Here is a 25469-nt window from a genome sequence, read left to right on the forward strand (position 1 = left end):
TCTTCTAATTAATAGTACATGGACAAGTTACAAGGCGTTTCATTAAAAAAAAATAATTTTTTGTTCAATTTGGATATCAAATTCAGATACACACTATTCTCCAGACACCTTGGAGAGTACCCGGATGCCTAGTGCCAATGGCCTTAGCCAGCGCGAAGTCCCGATTTTAACCAGCTTGATTTTTATGTCTGGAGATATATATATCTGAACACACTCGTTTATGAAGGGGTATTTATAGTCAATACTATAATTTCTGATGCGTTACGACCGACTTTAATGTAATATAGCTTTTTTACGTAAAAGACATGGAAAAAGAATACCAAAAAATCCAAAAAATTCTGAAGCACAAAAAAGTTATGACCTAAAATTGCGAAATATGCCATAGACATTTAAAACCCACTTTTGGATATAGGTAAATCCTAATTTCAAAAGGAAGCTGTGATTTTTCCGTATACTCTTAATTAGAGATCTCCCTGTACCTCACAGCCACTCACACATTGTATCTTTCAAAAATGACAAAACGTGTAAATAAACGAGCTTCTCTCGTTTTTACCTTCCTACTAAAACTTAAAAAAAATAACTTATAGAATGATTTATTTGATACTGCAACTACATTGTTCCCTTCGGATGTAGTCTGGCTGAGATAATCGCAATGCGCCTTTTTTTCCCTTATTTAAATATAACTATACTAACAGGATGTTCCGTATAGTTATGTTCAATTTTTGGGAGCATAAAGAAGGCTTAATCCTAAGGCGAAAAAACACATAAAAATTGGAGGCCAATCTTTATTTATTCCAAAGTTACAAGCCTATGAAAATAGATGTATAATCAGATTTAAATTCGTACATCATATAAAAATTATCTTATATACACATCCTTAAATAATATCTTCAAAATGCTAAATAAAAAATGCTTCAAATGCTTGGGCTCATATGCCAGATGTGTAGATGGACTGATATTATTTATTTCACACTCATTTTCTAGTATTTGTTGGACAGTCTGTAGAATACACTCTACTATTTCCTCTTTGGTGTGAGCACACTAAATCTTTGAACCAAGCCTCCAGAAATAAAACTATAGAGACAATGCAATAGGATCACGACGACTAATTCATTGTGAATTGAAAATTCTGTATGGCAAATCCAAATTGTCTTGGTGCACTATCCATTTGAAAGCACATATCTCTTCTTAGGATTAGGGGAACATCCTCTAAAAGTGCTGGAAGTTCTTCAGTTGAGAACCGCATGTAACTGCCTGCCCGTAATGTCATACCAATTATCGATAAAGGCAGCCAAAACATGCATGCTGAAAATTAGATGTACATATTGCTTCAGGATTTTCTACTTCCTTTCTATGACGATTTTTTAGATTTATAATACCGCGTCTTGTAAATGAAGCTCTATTTGTCCAAAGGATTGTTCTGATAAATTGAAAATTTCACTGAGACTGCCTCATGACTAAACGATAATGATGGTATTCATCAAACACTGTATCTTCAGATAATGATATAGATGTAGGCCCTCACGTTTCAAAATTCTCGTAAAACAGTTGTTTGAGATCATATAGTGATAGTCGGAACTATAGTAAAAGAATCTAACACTTGGTCATCAAGATCTACTAACAAATTGACTCCTCTGTCAAAAAGAAAATTACATTACAAATACGCATTCTCGAAATTGTCTGTGTATTACCAGAAATATTCAGTAATGGGGTATGCATCTATTGGAAGGCCGAGAATCCTCAAACTGCTCCACGTGCATTCCCGTTGCAATAACCAGAAATGAATTGTGTATCTGCCTGTATACCCTTAATATTTTTAAATAAAGGGTGAAACAAAACGGACACCAAAGAATAACTTTTTATTTAGTATGCGAATTTAAATGTTTACTGATTTCTTATAGGCTTGTATAACTTGCTTGGAACGAATAAAGATCGACCTACCACTTTTGTGTTGGTTAGTCTTAGAATTACGCCTACTTTATGCTCGCAAAATTTGAACATAACGATAAGGAATAGCCCGTATATAAATACATTTAAATCCTAAATAAAGTTTCATTTAAAAAAATTGCATAATCTTTCTTAAAACCATTCGCAGCCGAGTATTTAATATACTGTAAAAATTTATTACTAAGATCAAAAACACTAATAATACTTAATGGGTGCTATAAGACTGCAAAAAGAGCAATGAGCTGTAAAGATGAATTTAAAGCTGTATATAATTATGATTATTAGTGCCTATTTCAATAACAATAAGCCTACCATAAAACATGCTTTTTAAAGAAGATTTTTATATAGGTATAGATTTAATAATTGTTAACCCTAATAATAAAATTATTCACTCTAGTACACATTTATAAATTGTATATAAAAATACATAATTGCTGAATTTTTTCTTGGGATATTAAGACAGTGTTGCAAGCCAAATCAAGTTAGAAAAAAAATGTCAAATGTACTTACACATTCGAGTGGAGAGTGAAATCGCCGGAGGTGAATCCAAGGGCAAAATTGCTCTTGGTCAGTTTCTTGTTGTTGACGTCGTAACCGGCTAGGTAACCGGCCAGCCAGCCCTGGTAACCGACCACGGCGGACGCGGTCACTTTTGGTCCATCGGCGGTGAAATCAGAGTCGGCGTTAAGCGCTACCTGTTTGTTGACGTAGGCGACTTTCACATTACCAGATTTCGCACTGAAATTGAAAGGCAAAAGGAAGCGATTTAACGTTATTGTAGGTATTAATAGTGTTTTAGATTATCCAAATTTTACAGAGATCTTGGGAGAATCGATTATTATTAACGATAAAGGTGTAAAAATGTAAACATAAGTTATGTAACCAAAGTAAAAATACACAAGACTGTAAAAATGAGAATTGTTGTTGCTCAACACTAAAGGGAAATCTATCTTTAAGAGTAACACAAGATTTCCCAAGAACTGTTAATACACAAGCATTCTCTAATTTTAAAAAATTACATGGACTTAAATAGTTTACATTTCAAATTTTTTGGGGTTCTATTATACAGCTCAGACACTACATAGATTGATCTTTGAATTATATTATACCTTGTTGTAAGTATACTCAGTATAAGATATTAAATGTGCCACAGTAGTTTTATAACAATTATTTTTCAGCGAAAACCTTGAAAAAACTTTTCATACAAAGACAAAATTGACTTTTTCTTAGAAAAAAATTGAAATGTCTGGAATAAACTGGAAACTTGCTACTTCACAACTTTTTATGCCCTTTCTGCAAAGAAAGGCAATTAGGGCTTTGGAAGGACTGGTTTATAGGGAGGTCACACTTCCTTTTCTTTATATTCCAGAATGACTGTTGTATGTCAGAAGAAATATTCAGCAGTTTGCCACACAGCAGTGTGCATAATCACTGGAGAAGATATAAAGATAATATAATACTGCCGTCCTTAGTTAAAACATCCTAACTCGCAAATCGATAAAGCTGAAAAAATGTAGATTTTATGAAAACTAATATGCGGTCCTCATGCTTTGAAGTAATTCCCTGATTCTTTTTATATGCTTAGAAATTTGCTTTTTACATTTGTGGGTGAAGTTTAATAAGGGACTAGATTCAATATTTGGTGAAATTTTAGAAAGAAAAGTTAAATAGGACTTTTTAACTTAGTAAAATAATTATAATAAAAAAATATATATATTTCAAGTTAACATTCTAACCAAATTACTCACTAATAAAACATTAGAACATTAAAAACAGTATGAAAGTAAATCATGAATGGAAATCAGTGCTTTACTCTTACTGGAAATCTACATTTTCTTTATTGTCAGTATCATTATTTTGGGAAACGGCTAATTCCTCCAGAATATCATTGGGTTAGCCGGAATAAAAGGACGTAGCTTAGAAATAAATTTTGTTTTCTTTTTAATTTTACACCTCAACATTGTGTTCGGCAAGAAGGTTTTGGTTCTTCCGAAAAGGCATTTTTGTAATACAACACATTTTATCCCCTTTTAAAGTGCAAATGTGCCATATTCTGCAAGTAAGGGTTGGGAACATTTTTTTGAAGCTTAAACTTGGATAAACAATCTTTCCATTCAAAAAAGTTTTGTATGTTCATCTCTTTTACATGGACCTTAGATGAGTTTGCCTTTTCTACAGCCGATTTAAAATCATTAAAATCGAATACCTTACCGTACCTTTTCAATAATTATTGTTCTACCTGGTGATGGAACGAGTCCGCGGACATAAAAATGTGACCAGATTGAAAGTATTTTATTTCCAAATTCTCCAGTTCAGTCTCGGTAGAGTTTACAACGTTAACAAAAAAAAAATAAACCCCAATTTTTGTATTGAGCTGCACACTGTCTCTGTTATATAAAAAAAAAGTTGAAATTAAATTTTCCTTATTTCGACATGCAACCCCTTCATGCCATATTATTGCCACTTGCTTAGCACTTTTCGAATATGCTCCTTCTGGCACAAATGAATATTCTACAAATGAAATGCTACTTAGGATATTTTAATTTGGGATTATTGTCTTTTCTGCACGTAGAACAATATATTTAGGTGAATTTAAGGCATTAAAAATGTAGTTAGGACTTTCTAATTTATCTAAGGAGATAGATACCATTTGATAAGTTAATAAAATGTAATAAGCCAAAAAAAGAGAATTTTGTAGTTAGGACGTTTTAACTAAGGAGGGCAGAATTATAAATAGATACTATGTGTGTCTGTGTCTGTTATTAAGTATTTTGTGATATTTTATTATGTATTACATTTTTAAACCTAATACATAGCCCATATAAATTTTTTAGTGTAGATATTGGGCAACAAAACTATTGTGATTTTTATTATTGCGACATATGTACAACTTCTGCGATTTTGACATAAAGAAATTAGTTGATTTGAAAATTACTTCAGCCTAAAAATATAGGAGTAAAAATTGCGAATTTTATATCAGATGACTTTGGGGCAACCTGTGGAGTACCACAAGGTTCTCATATAGCTTCTTTTCTTAATATGTTTGTAAATGTCATCTACTCCTGACTCAATGGATTTAATTTCTTAATGTTTGCAGGTGATTTAAAAATCTATAGGGTCATTATGGAACCAATAGATATGTGGTACTTCCAGGAGAACAAATTCACAGTATGTGCACAATGCTCTTGGCCTTATATAATATTTCGAAGTGTTTCTATTTTTTGTATTTTGCGGTTTATTTGTCAAAGGTGCCACTTAAAGAGTTCCACCAAATACACCTTCGATGGAAACCTTGAAATAATAGATTATTGGTGAAGGGAACTATAACTACATAAGTTTATTCAAAAGCCCAAAAAAATGTGATTCATGTAATGACTCAATGGTATTTCTCCTTACAATTGCAAACACTCAAGGATTTGGGAGTAAGCTTTGCTGAGCAGGTAAACTTTGAAAGCATATAATCATTGTATCCAATAAAGCCTTAATTGGCAGTTATTTATAAGAATAGTGAATATTTGTAAGAGTAAGTATTAGTAACAATGTATAATGTTGACTATATTTTGGACCCTATTGTTGCATTATAGGTAATTTGTTCCATACAGAATTCCATAATACAATTGTCAATAATACTTCAATGTTTATAAATATAAATGAAGATCTTGACCCCTTCCACAGCTCATATATATCCTTTAGAAATAAAGTACCTAACATCCTACTATAACCTAATATTTTATTTATTTATTTTTACAATATTCCCTTAAACAAACAATAAAATGTATAAGAATGGTCATAAAAAAAAAACAAAAGCTAAATACTGTTTTTTTTCTGACCTTGATATCATGCTTAGATTATTTTTCATTTTATCTCTCAATATGTATCCAGTTAATTTTTCAGAAAAAATAGTGTTTTAATATTAATTTTATGTTAAATTTGTAATTGGGTGATCCTGTTTAAGTACAATTAATAAATAAATAAATAAATAAATAAAATTATTCCTGGGAGACATAAAAGTAACATCAATGAAAGACATAAAAAACTACTTGAAACCATAGAAGACCAAAAAAATGGTAAAAGTGGATAAAAATTTGTTTAAAAGTCCAAAAATACGAGAAATTATTTAAAATTCATTAAAGGATGATGAAAGAATGCCTAATAATCAGAGTGTCAGCATACCAACAAAGCTTAATTGAAACATTTCAAAGAAAATTACAATTATTTGGCAAATATTAATGACCCAAGGGCTACATTTTTTTTTAACAAAAACAGCATGCACACATGTAATAATCAAGTTGCTCCTAATTACTTTGACCTACTTACCAAATGAACCACCATACATATTCTTCCACAAAAAAAATCACTTTAGACTTTTTAGGTGAGATACTCATATAATAAAATTCTATAAAACTACTACTCAGGCATGTTTACTTTGACAAAGTTTGTCCCATTATTTTAGATACACCATGTGTAGGTGCAAACACTTGGATTAATTGTATGATAAAAATTTTATAGGAGTATTTAATTTTTTATATAGAATTCATAAGCATATAAACTAATGTTTAATAGAAATGACTTATTTGGTAGTACTTATATATCTTACCCAGTTTGTGGAGCAAAATTAACAGCCGAAGAAACCTTCAGTCCAGGCACAAACTGGTCTTGTACGGCAAATTCAGTGCTCAAAGTATTATCGGTGGTCCACTTCTCAGTAAACGTCAAACCATAATCTTTAACTTTGTATTTGGTTTCCAGGGAACCGGATACTTTGCCAGATTCCTGGTTAGAAACTCCGCCAGTAGCGAATTCCACGCCAGAAGCGGATTTGGTTTTTACGTCCAATTTAACCAGGCCAAAGTGGTAGCCCTTGTTGAATACATCTTTGGCCTTCTTGCCAAGGTCAGAGTATGGTGGGGGAGACATGTCTTCTGGGGCCTATGAATGGAAGTGAATATTAATTGTTATTTATAATTTTCATAGAGGTAAAGCACCTTAAATTGTTCAAGTATATAGGAGTGAAGTAAAACAAATACTTGTGCCAAGTCTAAATTTATCAGTTAAAAAATGCCCTGGTTTGTGAGTCTAGCAGAAAGGTACAGATTAATGTATTTAGACACAGCTGTTTATTAATATATACTATGGAACTATGCGGAAAAGTATTGAAGAGAACAGCATTATATAAGTATTCCATAAAATAGATATGGCAACTGATTTGATAGAAACCACTTAATAAAGTGTAATTTGTTGTGACCTATTAAATATTGTTTTTTTAGGGAATTTTAGGTAAATCAATAATCTGGTGTAATGCATTGTCACATATTGATGTGTGAAGTATTGATACGCTTAATAAATTGATGTTCTTACAATTTTTTGTTTACTACATTTTTGAAGTCATAAAATTAAAATATTAGTTTTGTCTATTATTTTTATTGTGTTCTTTTCATGTTCCATCTTTAGGACTGGTTTTTCTCCATTTTTTCTGTGACAATTACAAATTAAAGTAATAATCTTACAATTATGAAGCATGAATAGGTATTGAAAGTGTTTGGTGCATAAGTTAGGTAGGAGTGAGAAATTATTTAAAAAAATTATCAAAAAAATACAGAAAATCTACAGTATTAGTTATTGTTTACATGTTCAAAGTTAGATATTTAGAAACACTCAGATACCTTTTACCCTGTTTGCTCTCAGAAAAACTTTTTATATTCCTTCAGAACTAATTTCTATTTCTTGAAACTCCATATTTTTAAACTTCAAAATGAAAACACTTTACCGCGATTATAAGTGTGAACCAAGACCACAACTATAAGGTAATGTCAAGGTGACTTAATTAAATTTCACCCTCTACTTCATGTAACTTAATAATAATTTTAACTTTCAATACTTCCTTTTTCACTCAGAACTTTTCGATAATATTTTAAGAAATTTTTTGAAATAATAAGATGTGGTTCAAGCAAATAAATCATTCACACAATCAAGCACTAGGTTTTTGTTATTTCCATTTTCTTTAAAAAATTGAGTTTTTACCCTTAAAGCAACTTCAGAGAATTTGGATTGCAACCTTTGCATAAAAATTGTAAGAGGCAGATATTAAATGATTTGCAAAAGCTGACTTGGTTTCTGTAATATCACTTTTATTGTATTTATCAACAGCGGCTATATATTGTTTTATTCTACTTAAGATTTTCCTCCCTGATTGGCTTATGTAAACAGCATTACAGTCATCATACTTCAGAGAGTATACCCCCTGATATTGACTCGAGCTATTGTGAAATTAGAGGATTTGAAAAATTTGGGCCAAGTGTAGGGATATATTACCAAAAAATGAGATTGATCTAAAAAATTGCATATTGCTTGGTTGATGAATTAGATTATAGGTTAATTATGTAAATAGAGGGAAACCATTGTTGAAAGCAATATGTTTTATAATACTAAATTCCATAAGAAAAGTATCCCAAGACTGAGGATTATTAAAATAATCTATAGAAAAGGTGGTTAAAAGAAGAAAATTGGTAACCATAAGGAGATGCAGATATTATCTGTTATAATGGGTGTATGAAATATAAAAAAAAAAAAATTTACTGTTCTAATTATTAGAATGTCCCAAAATGGCAGCTGTGCACTCTCTTCCTTCTCAACAGTAAAAGATATAATTGGGTTAAGAGAATTAGCAACTTGTCGATGTATCATTGAAGAGGAAAAAGTTGTTGCATTAGTTGGAGATATGTCCTGGAACAATATACTTAGCAACTTAGTGGGACTTAGAGTTTGTTTCATTACTATTTAATGTAAGCCAGTCTCTTTGAGAAAAGATGGACTATTTGATAATGTTACACTGCATGATTTAATTCATATAAAGAAAGGAGCATGTAAATTTTCAGTACAATTAAAAATTATAAAAATTTGTCCAGTTTACAAATCAGGATTAAGAACATAAAATCATGCTAGGTATCAAATTTATTATGCCTTTTTTCCTCTCAGTAGTAAGATATCTATAATTACAGTATGGAGAACTTACTAGCAAACAAATTTTAATAAAAATAGAAATTTTACAAAACAAACTGTTTAAAATGTTATTTAATTTTGACTTGTTGACACCAACAGAGATGTTATATAAACTTTTATTATTAGTAGGGTCAATAGCATATATTTTGAAATTGGAACAATGTCATTTACAAGATAATCTCTGGCTGTTATGAAATAAGAACAATTAAGAGCAACCTAAATATATGTTTAGCTAGGGTTGCCTATTTTGCACTGATTGACTCCCATTTATGGTATGGGGTTTTTGCTTTTGGCAAAATTCACCTGCATATCTACTAAACCTGATTGTGTTGCAAAAGCATGCTGTAAGACATCTGTGTAGATTTAAACCTAGAGACTTTTGCCAACCTTGCTGCACCCAGCATACAATTTTAACGTTGTTATCTGCCTTATGCACAAAATGTATTCCACTGCTATCCACTCAGTCAATGAAAATAATCCACACTTGGGTTAGAATATTAATTTGCCACTTTCTAGATTATCTTTGATTATCATGTCCTGCTATCTTTCCACAAAAATGTATCATACAAATTATTTAGAAAGGAGGTAAAGAAAATGTTGACCGCTAAAGCATATTAGAGCATTGAGGAGTACTTCTCTACTTTAATCTATTTTTTTAGTAAGTTTAAGTTATTATGTACAACTCTTGACCTTTTATATTTAATTTTCTAATTGTTTTATGTAATTTGGTGCTGTAATTCTCTGCTTGTGTAGATACATATATTTTGGTTTGTAATTTTTTTTCCCACACCTTTGTTAAAGATCATAAATTGTTTGATAACAATAAAGCTTAATTTATTTGATTAATAAATTTTAAACATAAATATTTTGCATTAATAGAATCCCACTTACATTATGATAATATGCTAATGCATACAGTATTTATTATGCAAAAAAAGCTGTTAGATACATGAGACTCATGTAAACCACTTTTTATTGCAAACAAAATTTGAACACTGCCATCTTTATTTATATTGAAGACTGTGTCCTTAATTTATAAGATGTATAGCAATACTCTAAGTCAAAATCTATCTATACAACCAAACAAACCTATAAGTTATTATTACCAGTTCCCAAAAGCTTAACTTTTTTTTTTTGGTTACAATAGACGAAAACCTTTTAAACATTTACCCATTTTTACCCAATAAAATCAGAAAAATGTATGAGAAAAGGGAATTTAAGAGGGAAGTCAAAAGGTTATCATTTACAAGTTGTGTTGTGTTTATTAGAATAGTACAGTTTTCTATGACCCTTTGAATTTGTACATATTTTTTAGCTTTATTTAAAACAATTTTGTTGGAAATAATATAATAATAATAAATTTTTTGATTGATGTAATTCAACACAAAATTAAACTATTTTAATCAAATTCACAGACATGATTTACAAAACTATTTACCATATGTTTGGGAAACTTTAGAACTAATATAGCACTTAAAAACCCACTAGTTGCAGGAGCATAGGTTTATAATCTATTTAATAAAATATATCTAATCTACCAGTAAAAATAAAAAATCTTGAAAAGAATGATTTATTTGTAAAAAGGATAAAAAAATATTAAGAATAACTTTAGGCTATATAGAGCAACCTTAGGGCGAGAGCAAATTATTACCTACTAATGTAAGTTATATTTATGGATTAATATACAGGGTAAGTCATTAATATTGCACGAAAATTTAAGGGCATATTTCTTTGGTCAAAATATTGAAAAAACTTTCTATAAATCTATGTCTAAACATGCTTCCCTGCGGAGATACAGGACATTGAAATTTTAATTTTTCTAAATAATTTGAGAGTAAAAGAGAATAACCGTATGAAATTAGGTATAGGGAGGTTTTCTAAGGTGCTAAATTTAAATTTTTTGATAGTTTCGATGACAGTAATACAGGGTGCCACACATTACATTTTGAGTTTTTACCTACAGCAATGAAAACAACCACTTTATTTATTCAATTTAATTCTTATAAAATCAAAGGTTTTTACATAAGAAAAAATTGATTAACAAGACAAACACAAACTAGTAATAGAGTTTCTAAAAATTGTTGAAAGTGTTGCCTTTTAACTTCAATGCAAGCACCTACTACCCTATGAACCATTAATTGCCACACTTGTTCAAAAATGCCCGCTGTTTTGAATTGTTGCCCAACTTGCCACTATCCTATTTCTTAACTCTTCAACATTTTCAATTGGAGTAGTATAAAGTTTTAGGTAAGGCCAGAGGAAAAAGTCTAATAAGTATAAATCAGGAGATCACTGAGACCATGAGGTTGTGGATCTCCAAGACTCCTAGTTTGTGTTTTACATCATCATGCTAATCACTTTTCCCTTTTGTAAAAACCTTTGATTTTATATGAATTAAATTGAATAAATAGTTGTTTTCATTGTTGTATTTAAAAACTCAAAATGTAATATGTGGCAATCTTATTAGTGACATCAAAACTATTAAGAAATTTAAATTTAGTGCCTTAGAAAACTTCCCTATACCAAATTTCATATGGTTATTCTCATTTACTTTAAAATTATTTAGAAAAATTGAAAATAAAATTAAAATTTCATTTCCATGTAACTTCGCAGAGAAGCATTTTCCGACATAGGTTTAAAGGAAGTTTTTTCAATATTTTGACCCAAGGACTACACACTTAAATTTTCATTGAATATTAATGTCTCACACTGTATTCTATGTAGTATCCAGTACCAATACTTTAAATATTGTTTAGGAGATATTGTTAATTCACATTTGTGTTATGATTGTAATGGAATATTGTAGCGTTTTATTTTTCTATTTCTTATGTTCACTAACGCTCCATTGATATTTCATTAATTATCTTAATAATTTCAGTCAACTTCTTTTATTGATATTTGTTTAAATTCACACTATCAATGACACATTACTACTGTAACGCATCACTCTCCTGGTTTAATTATTCATGCTTTCTGTTGACGGTCCGTCACTCTTCTGGTTGGTCTTAATGAATGTTTTCTCTGATTGGCTGATATTGACAACTACTATACTGATTTAGTCGGTACTTCATCCATTTTTCGAGGACTTGTTCCCGTATCGCAGGTAGAAGCGCACGTAAAAGGCCAGTTTTTTATTTCCAAAGTTTGTGAAGCAGGAATTGGCCAATATGGTTTATAATTTATAGTCCTTAATCTTGTTCCTTTAGGGAACTGTTTATTTCATAATTCTGGTGCAGGATACCCAAGATTTTGATGGATAGATAATGAAACTTGGCAAGGTTTTACTTTTCCATTTTCCTCTTTATTTTTTCTCAATTGTTGATGACTGCAAGCTTTTGATTTCCCCGAGAAATTGCTGAAAGCACTGGAGCCAGAGTTAGTATTAGAGACTCCCAGTCCGGATAGCTAAGCTACAAATGGCATACATTCACAGCCTTGATTTTGAAGGCGAGCTGTTCATTTCTTGGAGGAATATACAGGCCATCAGTTTATTCCATTTATTTAAATATTTATACTAACCATAGATTTGTCTCATTTATTTAAATTTTTATTAATATATCTTTTATTTCAATTTATTGCTACAAATATTTAATCAATATCATAATTTAATATGTCAATTTCTTATCTATAATTTTAGTTATTTTTTGTTAAGTATTTTTCAGTACCTTTTTTGGTAGTTGAGTAGATATAACTCGGTTAAGGCTGATATGCCTTAGGTAAAAAAGGTTCATGAACTTTCCCCTGCGTAATACAAATATGTACTAAAATCTTTAATAATTGCAATTTATTTTTCAAGTGCTGAAATCTACCTAGTAGCGAAATCATACTTTAAATGTTACTTTGTCAAACTTATTTTAATCATATCAACATTATTCATATTTTTAATTCATAATAAATTATTAACATTTAACAGATTAGAACATGAGGTGTACATGCCTTTGATGTAAATATAATTTGGTTGTATTGTTAAGATATTTTTTTTGCCTCTTTAAATCTACTTTATCCAGGGTCATTTAACTATTAATTGAAACCTATATACCAAGTCTTTTTTCTTAGTTTTCTCTCATTTATAAAAGAAAAAAACTAAGTGAAAACTAAAAGAAATAGAGACCCCGTAAACCACTCCTATTTTGTTGGTAACACCATATTGAATTCTGTCTCTCATATTAAGGATTTAGGTGTGACACTGGATAGCCCTTTAAGTTATATTCCGCACATTTCGGGGGCAGTTACCAGGTCTCTGCAGATGCTTGGATTTATCAAGAGGTGCTCAAGGGACTTTTATAATATTTCATCTATTTGTTTGCTCTATTGTGCACTTGTGCGTCCTCATCTAGAATTCAGTTCCTGTGTTTGGTCTCCATACTATAATAATCATATTCATAAGATTGAAAGTGTACAACATAAATTCTTAAGATATATTGCCTTTAAGCAAATTGGAGTACCTATAAATTATCAGGATGAGTTGGACTATCAGCAAATGGAAGCCTCATTGAATTTGAGAAGTCTTGAAACTCGTTGTAGACATAAAGATTTGAAAGTATTTTACAACATCCTTCACTCTCAAAGCTTTTGTCCTGCACTTCTTAATAAAATAGGTCTTTATGTTGCACCTAGGTCAACAAGGCAAGTTACTTCTTTTTACAGCCAAACACACCTCACAAATTATGGTCACAATTCTTTTCTGGCAAGGACTGTTAGGCTGGCTAATCGGTATTCTGATGTAATTGATTGCTTTGAGGGGCGCACAGGGTTCATTAAGAAATTAAATCTTATTAATTGATAATGCTGTCTTACACTAGAACTATAAGGTGTTGTGAATTGTGATGGTAATTGTACCTTTGTGTTAACTATAAGTATTGTCTTTTTTTTTTTTTTTTTTTCTCTGAACTGATTGTTCCAAGTTATAGGTAATCTTTATATTCTAAGCTTTAATTGTATGTTGGGTTAGGTTAGTTTTATCATCCAATTATTATTCTTATATTTTTTTGTAATATTGGGCCAAAGCCTGTTGATATATTAAATAAATAAATAAATAAAATAAGTGGCGCCCTCTTATTTAATAGTTATAATCAAGATTATGTTCTTTAATAGCCAGTCATAAGTGAACCTTCGAACAATCCCAAGCCTCCAATAATTCTGAACTACCGTCTGCAAACTCTTGGCAAAATAGTAACACTGTAAAGTTAACGCCACAATATTATTTACTATGAATGAAGATTATTAAAAAAAATGGTTATTTGATGATATTTCTTATTAAGGTTAGTAATGCTGTAAAATCAATAATAATTTCCAAGATGCAGTGTATAACAGAATGGTTAATCAGAGTGTAATTTGACAGCTATTTTGTCAAAATTATTGTTTATATAGGTATCCTTGGTTGCCTTGGCAACCTGTGACACAAATCCAGTGCAATGTCTCTATTATGGGAACTTTATTTATAAGAAACTTTAGCTTAAAGCACTTTAATAATAGTTTTTACTATTTTAAGATCTCCTTTTACAAGGATATGCATAAACTGCAAAAACAATAAATTCAAATATAAAGTGTATAACAAGTTGAAATTATATGCTTGGTTGCTTCACATGTAGTGACAAAACCCAAGTAGGGCATTTTATTTATTAAAAAAATCTAGTTTAAACTAAAAACAATAAAAGAGACATTTTTAGTATGCCATGACGGCATTCGTAGCGGTATGTCCCTGGGAGGTCGTCGTCACACGTAGCAACAAAAAGATGGCGTTCAATACTGTTAACTGTTAATTTTGCATAATATTTTTAATTAGCGGCTTTACCGATAACTATGATTATAAATCCGTATATAATCGGGTCCCGTGACTAAAATTATAACGACAGGCGATAAGACCCAACCCGGGAAAAATCAATTCTTAGCAATCACATTCTCTTACATAACCATTGGACCTGGATACTAAGCCGGGCTTCAAACAAAATAAATTAAACATGTTCATGTAATTTAATAATATGAAAATGCCGAACCTATTAACGTTTATTTGTTTTACAAGCAAATAAGTGAACAAGGGGTTAAAAACAATAAAATCATAAGAATTAATGGGACTCCATTAGCCAACCGTTCAGCACGAGTTCACTAGTAGGCCATGGATTACCTACTAGATAAAATAAATTGTCTTACCTAATAAATTAAGATTTCTGCTAATAGTATTTGGCGATAGGGTTCTAAGCAAACCCTTCTAAACGATACTGTAAGGGCGAAACCACCAGAAACGAAATTTGCGCTGCTTACCACCCGGCACGACGACAAAACTCGACCAACGAATAGAAAAATGACAGAAGTCCAATGTTGCCAGGTGCACAAAATAAAAATCTCTAGAAATTTTGGTAAAAAAGTAACTAGATTGGATTAAAAAAAATAACTAGATTTAAATTTTTACCGCGTATACCTACCTAGTCTTGTAAGAAATAAGGTACACATAGGTATCAGTTTTTTAAAAGAAGTAAACAAATTCTGTTTTATTTTCAAGAACAGAATATTTACAAACAAAATATTTCCTAACATAACACAAAATTAAAATCCACTTAAAATTACATAGTACTAGGGTACATTTTTTTAAAAATATTCCGAGTCAATGCTATTATTATGTTTTTTTTTTATAATATCGTTGGACAATTAAAGCAGCTATTTTCATTATTGTTAATCAATCTTTTGCTATGTAAAATATGCATATTTCGGTTATTGTTGTAGCACCTAATTTGTTGCGCCGAAATCAATCTATTATTTCGGCGCAATAAATTAGCGAAATCAATATATTATTCAAAAATAGCTTTATTATTAAAAACCTAAAAGTTGTTAACAAAGCTGTAAAAAAGAGAAAATAGTGGAAATATTTATAAAACAAAATAAGGAAACATTACAGGTAAAGGTTTTAAAACTTATAAAATACATGTGTCAAAACTAGTCAGTGAATAATAATAATAAAAATAACATATAAAACAAAACAATATGACTACTAGTGTCTGGCGTAAAATTCATCCAATGAGTAAAAAGCTTCACTTTGTAAACGTTGTAAAAATAGTCCAGAAACAGGGACTAAAGGCAGATCATTGACGTATAACAAGAACAAAATGGGGCCGAGCCGAGGACAGAGCCCTGGGGAACACTAGTATCAATGAGTAGTCTACCAGACTTACTATCACCAAAGAGCACTCTCTGAGTTCTTCCCGAAAGATAGGACCGAAACCAGTTAAGAGCAACTCCCCTGAAACCATAGATGTCGAGTTTCCGCAGCAGAATTCTGTGACTCGCACAATCAAAAGCCTTGGATAAGTCACAGAACACCGCTGCCGCACATCCACCAAAATTCAAGTAGAGGCTCTCCTAAAGGTTGAAAATAGCATCGCCCGTTCCGAATCTCTCCCGAAAACCAAACTGATAGACGCTTAGAAGTCCATGCCTTTTAAAAAAGTCCATCATCCATGCCAAGAGTGGGAAGCAGAACTATTGGCCTAAAATTTGATAGACTGTTGTGGTCACCTCCCTTGTACAATGGAATCACCAAAGCCTCTTTAAGAGAATAAGGAAAAGATCCAGATGAAAAAGAAATATTGATTACTTCAGAAAGTGCAGAAAGTGAGGTTTGTGGCAATGCAGCACGTACTCTCACCAAAACTCCATCCCATCCACCAGAATTCTTACTCTTTATGTCACGCAGGACAGCTTCAATCTCATTTGGATCTGTAGGTCCAAGGAAAAATGTCTCAGGGACTTGAATGCTAGTAAGATAAGAGACTGGCTTGACATTACAAGAGATACAAGAAAATATCCTGATAATAAGTGTTAAGGGACTGAGCTGTTAAAGCTTTCGAAACAGGATCACATTGTACACCACCCCTCATGATGTTAACAATTTTCCAAGTCTCCCTACATTTGTGGATGATTGTTCAATTCTTTTAGAGTAATATGAGTTTTTTGCTAGCTTAATAGAGTTTCGGTAAATCCCGCGGTACCTATAAACATAAGACCCAAAATGTGCATTACCAATTGCAAATTTTCTAATGTAATGTAATGATCTGGGATTTTTAGCCGAAGTTAGCAGTCCTTTAGTCTACCAGGGTTTTCTTTTTTTTTCTTAATTTTAACTAAGGGGAAAGCTAAATCGGAAACCTGTATTATACCGATTCCGATACCTGTAACCAGTATTAAAATAATCTCTTCACATTTGTACTACTGTGTGGCACTAAAAATAAAATGGAAAAAAATTTGATAAGGTTGGGTATACCACAGAATCATCTCCTCTTCTAATATTAGAAATCTTTTTCCAGAATTCCATTTCTCCAAGTGAAAAATATGATTTCGAATGCTTATAAGCTGTCGAATCTCTGTCGAATGTATTTAAGTCCGTAACTACTTGTATATTCGAGTTGTTATATCGAAATGTTATAGCCAGAGGGCCTATACTTTCCGTGGAAGGAATATTAATTTTAAGGGTGCAGCACGGTTATCAGTTTTAAGACTTGGACCTCCTGGGAATTAAAATGAAAACGTTTCTAAATTTGGCTGACCGCCTCAATGTAAAAATCCAGATATTTTATTATAAAATTGTGTTTGATATTTTCGGTTAAAAGGATAAAATCCATTTCAGCGGTAACTGTAGGACCCAAGTAAATTTCCTCCAATGGAAGAAAGTTTTGTGGATTTCGATACTAGATATTAATTATATCTATGGTTGTTAAATATTTCGCCTTTATAAAATATAGCTTAATAGAACGCACGCGGTGCATCCGAGGGCAGGGTATATATGCACTTTAGGGTTTTCAGACTGAAATTCTAAGTCAATGTCTGGGAACGTAGTTAATATAACTTCCAAAGATATTAGAAAGCATGTCATTAATTTCCGCTACTTCTGAAGCTTCATCGAAAGGCTTCTATTCGAAAATATTTTAAGAGCATCATATTGCTCAATGATCCGCTGAATAGCGGAATTTAATAACAGCCACCTTGTCTGAGACGGATGTAATGTCTTGTACGGTTTTAGATTAAAAAAGGTTTGAACTTCTGAAGATCTTTGGAAAAGCTACGGTGCATGTAAATTGTCTATGGATCTTATCAACTTTTCTACTTCGTCGGGGAATTTCTCGCACAGAACAGAAGAGGCATCACACAGTGCTAGAGAATGGCATACACACTTCATTACAAATAAGTCGAGTATATCATTAATCAAGAAGGTTTTTAAAGAATATGATGCGCGCCCACCATAGCATTTGCTCCATCTGCTGCATACCCTACCAAATTATATTTGTATTTGTATTGGAATATTATTTATGGTAAAAAAAATTCAGTTACATTAGATACATTTTGAGCGGAAGCGTCTTGAAGTAAAATAAGGTCGAGAAAATGATTGTTTATATTAAATTACTTTTTGGTGTATCAAACGACAATTGCTAATTGCTTTTCTAATGATATGTCTGACGATTCGTCAAGTAATAATGAGAATTTGTTGAAATTTATCGCACTGATAAAATTTTCAGAACTCATTTTTCCCCAACACCTTATATTTATTATAGCCGTACATTTAGTCCGGCCTGAAGAATTTTTTTTTCACTGGGCTACTTTCTTCTAAGTTCTGTTAGATGATCTGAAACATTAAATGCAATATTATACTTTGCAAGAAAATTTTAAATATTTTTTTGTCAAAGTTGGCTGCTTTACCATTGCTCTCATATTTTTCTCATGTTTCTTTGAATAACTCTGTTTCTTTACAATTTTACTAGAAATGTGGGATTTATCGAAATTTTTCACTAAATCACTAAAGGAGTTAAAAATCATATTGACTCGAGTAATTTAATATCTTTCCATGTACCTACCTCAGCGAAATTTTCGAAATCTTATTTGTTTCCAGTTTGTATAGAAGCAATGTAGCAAGGAATTCGACTTTATGTCGTCTGTCGTATGCTTTTCCTTATATAATTCCACATTTTTTACTGCAGTTTTACTTTGTCGTTCTTTTCTATGTTTAAGAAGAGAATCAGAGACATCAGAAACATTTATATTTATATGTATGTTTGTCCGGACAAATAATATCAATGTGGATCTTCTTAAAATAAAACGCTTGTTTGATAAAAACAAACTAGCATTGAATTCATTTAAGACTATATATGGTATTTCCAAAAATGCTGTCCTCTAGGATATCAATTCATACCTATTGGCCGACAAGACTAGTGAATATAAATCCCTGATGAGTGATGATTAACGAAAGCCAAAAAAAACATTCATAATTCACAAACACATATTCAAACCACTGTGCCTTGTCTCTATTACATGTATATTGTACAGGTTCTTTGCCAATAATTTTCACCCACGCTCCACTGTGAAGTTTTTGTGTGAAGAAATTGGGTTTTTCCAAGTCCGGGGCATGGTAGTCTGCTTTTCCTACCTATATCTGGTACTATCCGGCAGGATTACCGGCATAGGTTCAGCTAACGGCTACAAGAAGAAGGAGTCTGGAAACGGGTTTCAGAAGAACGTGTTGCACAACCTACGTTCCAAAACCAACGAGTCTAAGACAAAAGTGATTATAGACAGATCCACATCCAAACAACAAATCCTAACCGATAGCAGATCCAATGAATCGCAGAATACGAAATAGTGGAGAAATTCCATTACCTCGGATCAAAGATAATAAATACAGGAGGATGCGAAACGGCAATCGAAGGCTGGTGACAATAGCACGAAAAAACACAAGCATAACTGAGAACACTAAACAAAGATTAATACAAATGCTAATTTTTCCGATAGCAACATACGCAGCCGAGACTTGGACAATTAAAAAAGAAGACAAGTACAGAATCAATGCTTTTAAGTTGTAGGCGTATCGACGCATGCTGCGTCGCATACCATGGACCGCATACCGCATAAACCAATCAGTCGATCGAAATAAAAAGCCTGATCACGACCATATCCCAGTCATACCGCCAGATTCAATGGACATCTCGTGAGGTGCTATAATGCACGGAAACCTTGGTAGTTCAAGGGAATAAAGAGGGGATGCCATGCGAGGGGCAGGTGGCCAATAAAATGGATAACCGGATAAACATTACAAAAAACTACCCACTCAGCTCAAGATAGAGATCTCTGGAAGACGACCATCAACTCAACTTACTTAACTCATTATGTCATCATACCCCTACGAAGCGTGAATGGACTGAGAAGAGGGACAGAGTTGCATGAGTTGCTGGGTAAAAAGTATCGCGGAAGTCCTCGTCATTTACCTTCCTCTATGTTTTGAACTATATCGACTATGAATTTACGAATTGCTCCTAGGGTTTACTTAAACTTCATCATTATGACGTTAACGGTAAGGCGCATGTATTTTTTTGAGATACCTTGTAGACCTTAACAAACATTTAAACAATAAACATATATCATATAGTTCAGGTGTAACCTTCAAATAAATTTATAATGAATGGGTGAAGTTACCTAAAACCGCACTTATCTTAATTTAAAAAGCATTTAGAATAAAAAAATGAGAACTTACGGGGGACGAAACATCTTCGTGGCCGGATTTTTTACTACCAAACAAAGCAAATCCCTTTCCGCAGTCCACCTGGCGGACTTCTGCGCTGCCACGTGCCGGACTTCCCTTTATATTAGTTTCCGCCAGCCGGGGACAATTGTAGATCTTCTCCTCAATGGGCGGTTTACACGGGTTCTCCATTCTTGTAAAAATTGGTTTCTTTTTGAACTAGTTTTTTGACAAATCCATCCTAAATTTTGACAGCGGGCAACAAGCAAAATTCAATTAGTCAATTGTTTAATTTTTCCCGTAGATATGCCGTAAATAAATTCCGCTCCGCGCTTTTCTTTCCGTATTTTTTGAGGTTTTTTTCTGAGCTCAACTGAAAAAGAGTTTTTTGATAATCATTTATTTTCCTCAATAAATGACCTTACATACGAATAAAATAAATACTCACTAAATACAAGAAATTTTGAATGAGTTTTTAACATAAATATGACATACGAATCGGTTCATTGTTGTACACCATGGCCACCATGTTGGAATCACGTGACTTAAATGCTTACGTGTCATAACGTTGCCAGGTGTGGCGAAAATTAATTAGATTTGGTGATTTTTTACGATTAAAAGGCCATTAAAAAGTCCCTTTTCTGGTGAATTGGAATATTTGATTGACCAATTTACAACCTAATGATTTTTAGATATGTTTAGAATGCTTACCTTGAATCGGTGCTTGAGCAAGTTCAACAACCATCGATTTTTCGAAAAATGTTTTGTTTAATAGAAAAGGTACGAATCTTTAAAACGAAAAGTTTTTTGGATGAATCATATTTTTTACTAAAAAACCAAAAAAAACTCTTTACTAAACGATGTCATTTTCAAAACATTGCAATGCGGAAACTCTCCAATATGTCAGTTTCTCGCAAGGATATTCGACAGTGTTGACACACCTGACAAAAGTCCCTTAAGTTTAAGGAAAAATTGGCAGTTAATAATAAAGTCAGTAATAAATTCTGGTTTTCATTTGGAATTTCTTGTAAGTGAATTTTCTATTGTTCAATGTTCGTATAATTAATAAAAGAATATTATAATAATTACTCTATTTTAACACGCACTAACTACTTATACAGACAGTCCCTTAAGGGTGTTAATTCTTAAATGCGATTTTAATAACAAAAGTTTCAATAAAACTATATCCTAAGCCCCTTAACTTTTGAGGTACAGGTTGTTAAAACTCTTAAGAAAAAATCGTTTCTTCATCATAACTTCAATAAATTTCTAGATATGTTTATAAAATTTAGCACACACCCTTTGAGTATCACGACTTTTTTTTGATGTAGGAGATTTTTATAAAGTCTTTAAACGCCACTGGTTTACCAGTGGCGTCCGTTGAAAAATATTATTTACGGCACAGCTTTTCCTGAAAATAAAAACACTTTTTATAATCCTCATTCATTTAAGAGAAAATTTGATTTCTAGGCGTATTTTCGTCAGACAATTTATTAGAAAAAAAACTTAAATTTATTTATTTTATAAACATATATTATTTTACCATTAAATTAAAAAAACAATACATGAACAAATGAAAAAAGTTTAGATTATCTGTTAAAAGTGGCCAGTACAATTAATACTTTAATACTCTGAATTTTTTTTAACACTCCGTAGCCCAAAAGTTAAGAAGTTTAGAACAAAGTTTTAATTTAATTTTTCTTCTTAAAATTACGTAAGGATTAACATCCTTAAGAATCAGTATCTTACTTTGTAATATCCTGTATATACAGGGTGACAATTTCAAGAGTAGCCATGGCTTATAATTTTTAAACCGTAAAAGATATAAAAAAATGCTTAAAACCGTTTCTATAGTAATAAGGGGGAACCAAAATGATGAATTTTTTAGGGATATACTATCATCCCCCTAAGCCCCAGAGCCACCCCCTTAAAAATTTTAAATTGGAAGGGTAGTCGAGTGATACCTTGTTTGAAAGATCTATTAATTCCCTATATTTTGCCGTCTTACTCATTAAAATCAATGCAACCATTTCCGAGATATGTATGTCCTTTTAAATGTTAGTCAATTCATTTTACTATCAGAATAAAAATATTTATTCTGATACTAAAATGAATTGTTAAAAGCCAAAACAAAACTCCAATAAATAGTACACTTATACTGAAATTATTGAATTGTCGGAATGGTATTTGGCGATGTAAAAAAAAGGAAAATTTTCGATGCCTGCCATTCTCGAAATATTTGTTGTTTTTTGTTTATTTAAATTTTGCCTTAAAATGTTCAATTTTTGGTTTGGTTAGTAATATCGTGGTTCTTTTTGTGATTTAAAGTTCTCTCACTGCTCTAGTTTTATTTTTACAATGGTTTATACGATCGCCGAAAGAGTTGAAATGATATTTATTTATGGTTCTCAAAATCGCTGTTTTCGTAGAAGTGCCACAATATTTAATGAGAGGCACCCAGATAAGCAGGTTGGGCATTATTACATCCAGAAGTTGGTAAGAAAATTTGAAGAAACTGGGTTTGTAGGTAATATAAAGAAAAATCAGCCAAGAATACTGGATGAAGCAACTCAGATTGAGGTTCTTGGGCATTTTGCTATGGATCCTGGTATGTCGACTCGTCAAGCAGCAGCTGCCACAGGAGTGTCTCGTGAATCAGTACGAAAGATAATAAAAATTAATAAATTCCATCCTTACAAGCTACAGATTGTTCAAGAACTTGGTGATGACGATCCAGACAGGCGGATCGAATTTTGTGAATTAATGACCCAAAAAATAATAAATGAGCCACGTTTTATAAAAAACATTTGTTTCAGTGACGAGTGCACTTTTTATTTAAACGGTAACGTTAATAAGCAAAACTGCCGTTACTGGAGTGATGAGAATCCCCATATTTTTAGGGAAGGGCACACCCAATATCCCCAAAAAATAAATGTGTGGGCCGGAATTCTAGGGAATAATATAATTGGGCCATTGTTTATTGATGATAATCTAAATGGAGAAATTTATGCTGAAATGTTAGAAACAACTGTTGAGCCTTTAGTAATAACGGAATTGGAAAACCAAAGGGATGAAAATGGAGATCTTGTTCTTGATGAAAATTTATTGCATTTTCAACAAGATGGGGCCCCACCACATTATGTATTGCCTGTTAGAGAGTGGCTAGATAATCATTATCCAGACCAATGGATTGGTAGAAGAGGACCTATTGAGTGGCCGCCAAGATCGCCAGATCTCACCCCTCTCGATTTTTTTCTTTGGGGTCACCTAAAATCGGTCGTTTTCAAAACGCAGCCTGCCACCATTGAGGAGCTAAAACAAAGAATTACACAAGAGTGCCGATTATTAACAACTGAAGTTTTTAGAAATGTTCGTCAAGAGTTTGAAAACAGATTGTACTTTTGCTTGCAAAATAATGGAAGCCACTTTGAGCATTTAATAAAATAATTAAAGTTCAATGCAGATTTTTATTGTTTTAAAAATAGAATAAACGCAATATTGCAGAGTGTTTTCCTAGTTCTTAACCATTTGTACTAATGTTCAAATGTTAAATATTTTATGACATTTTCAAAATATGTTAATTTTATAAGAAATTAAAAAAACACTTAAATAACCTTTAAAAAATATTAAAATTGGCATAACTCTAAAATAAATGCATTGATTATTATAAGTAGGGTCGCATAATATAGGGAATTAATAGACCTTTCAAACAAGGTATCACTCGACTACCCTTCCAATTTAAAATTTTTAAGGGGGTGGCTCTGGGGGTTAGGGGGATGATAGTATATCCCTAAAAAATTCATCATTTTGGTTCCCCCTTGTTACTATAGAAACGGTTTTAAGCATTTTTTTATATCTTTTACGGTTTAAAAATTATAAGCCATGGCTACTCTTGAAATTGTCACCCTGTATATATATTTTTAATTAAAAATGGTCTTTCATTTGATATGTAAAATTTAAGAGTGTAAATGCTGGTATGCGATCAACCCAACCCAACCCTATATAGCGATGGAAATGCATTTACTCAGACTAGCAACCGATGTTTGTCACCGCTTGTAAATTTAAGTTTGCTTAGGTGCTCAGAGCTAGTACTCCGAGCCTTCGCCAAAAACCCATACTAATTAAAATCACCGCTGGATGCAGCCATCCTTCATCCTCAGTCAACAAGGGGACATTTTAATAATTGGAGATTTTAATAAGGATATTATTGATAACTGTAATAATGGTCTAACACATTGCTTAATATCAAAAGGCTTAACTTCAAAACTTGACATTGGTGAGTCTACTACTGAATCAAAAACCCAAAGTCACAATATTTATAATACCGTATATAGTCACCATAAATCAATAGTGGTTAGTCTTTATGACAATGGGTTCATTCCAAAGCGTCAGTTAGATAAAGCGAATAACGATGATCTACTAACAAAATCTCTTATGAAAAGTCGATTTAGAACTAGTCACACTTTAACTCAAAATGTTTTATCTGATTCCACCTATCAAAATGAAAGTGTAAATAATGACATCGTAATAGATCTTAGTTCAGACGAGGAAAATATTCTTTATGTAATAAATAAACCACCCGCATTAGTAAACGATGATAAGGTGTCCTATTATGCAAATAGTGCCATTCAATCATTTTTATGTTTGCCCGAATTTCGCGCTTCTATTTCAAAGGAGAATACAGCATTAAATAATATTTTAAATGATATTGGCCCACATAGTGACAATTTTACGGCAAATCAACAAAAGGATGCCTAATCATTTTGCCAGGCTTTGATTCAAAAATTAGATGTACATGATTTTGGAATTTTTATAAAAGCTACCACCTATGAACTTTTGAATTGTCAAAGTTGTGATGTTAATACAAATGGGGGCGAACAACTAATATACACATATTTTCTTTATTTTCCTGAAAACTGTGATGGTGTACCTAATTGATTTTAATTCGATGTTAATGTTAAAAGATAGGCTTTGCCCTAATTGCAATAATTGTAATTTAAGAACACGCTCAGTAGTTGTTTGCATC

The 25469-nt window shown here is 31.9% G+C and overlaps 1 protein-coding gene across 3 annotated transcripts in view; it reads right to left on the minus strand.

The window, feature by feature from the left end:
- LOC126740198 (voltage-dependent anion-selective channel-like) overlaps positions 1-21028 on the minus strand; it is a 33799-nt gene extending 12771 nt beyond the window's left edge. The window contains exons 1-4 of one of the 3 annotated variants that reach the window (XM_050446129.1): positions 20892-21027; positions 20456-20816; positions 6545-6876; positions 2458-2685 (exon numbers count right to left, since the gene is read on the minus strand). In XM_050446129.1, the coding sequence (XP_050302086.1) occupies positions 2458-2685; positions 6545-6876; positions 20456-20635 (740 nt within the window). In that variant the 5' untranslated portion in view covers positions 20636-20816; positions 20892-21027. Of the gene's footprint in view, positions 1-2457; positions 2686-6544; positions 6877-15096; positions 15264-20455; positions 20817-20891 lie in introns of those variants that run through there. The other 2 variants (XM_050446128.1, XM_050446131.1) reach the window with 2 other exon arrangements.
- Positions 21029-25469: the final 4441 nt, after the last annotated feature.

Source organism: Anthonomus grandis, chromosome 9, assembly GCF_022605725.1.
Source record: "Anthonomus grandis grandis chromosome 9, icAntGran1.3, whole genome shotgun sequence".
In the NCBI taxonomy this organism is placed as follows: Eukaryota; Metazoa; Arthropoda; class Insecta; order Coleoptera; family Curculionidae; genus Anthonomus; species Anthonomus grandis.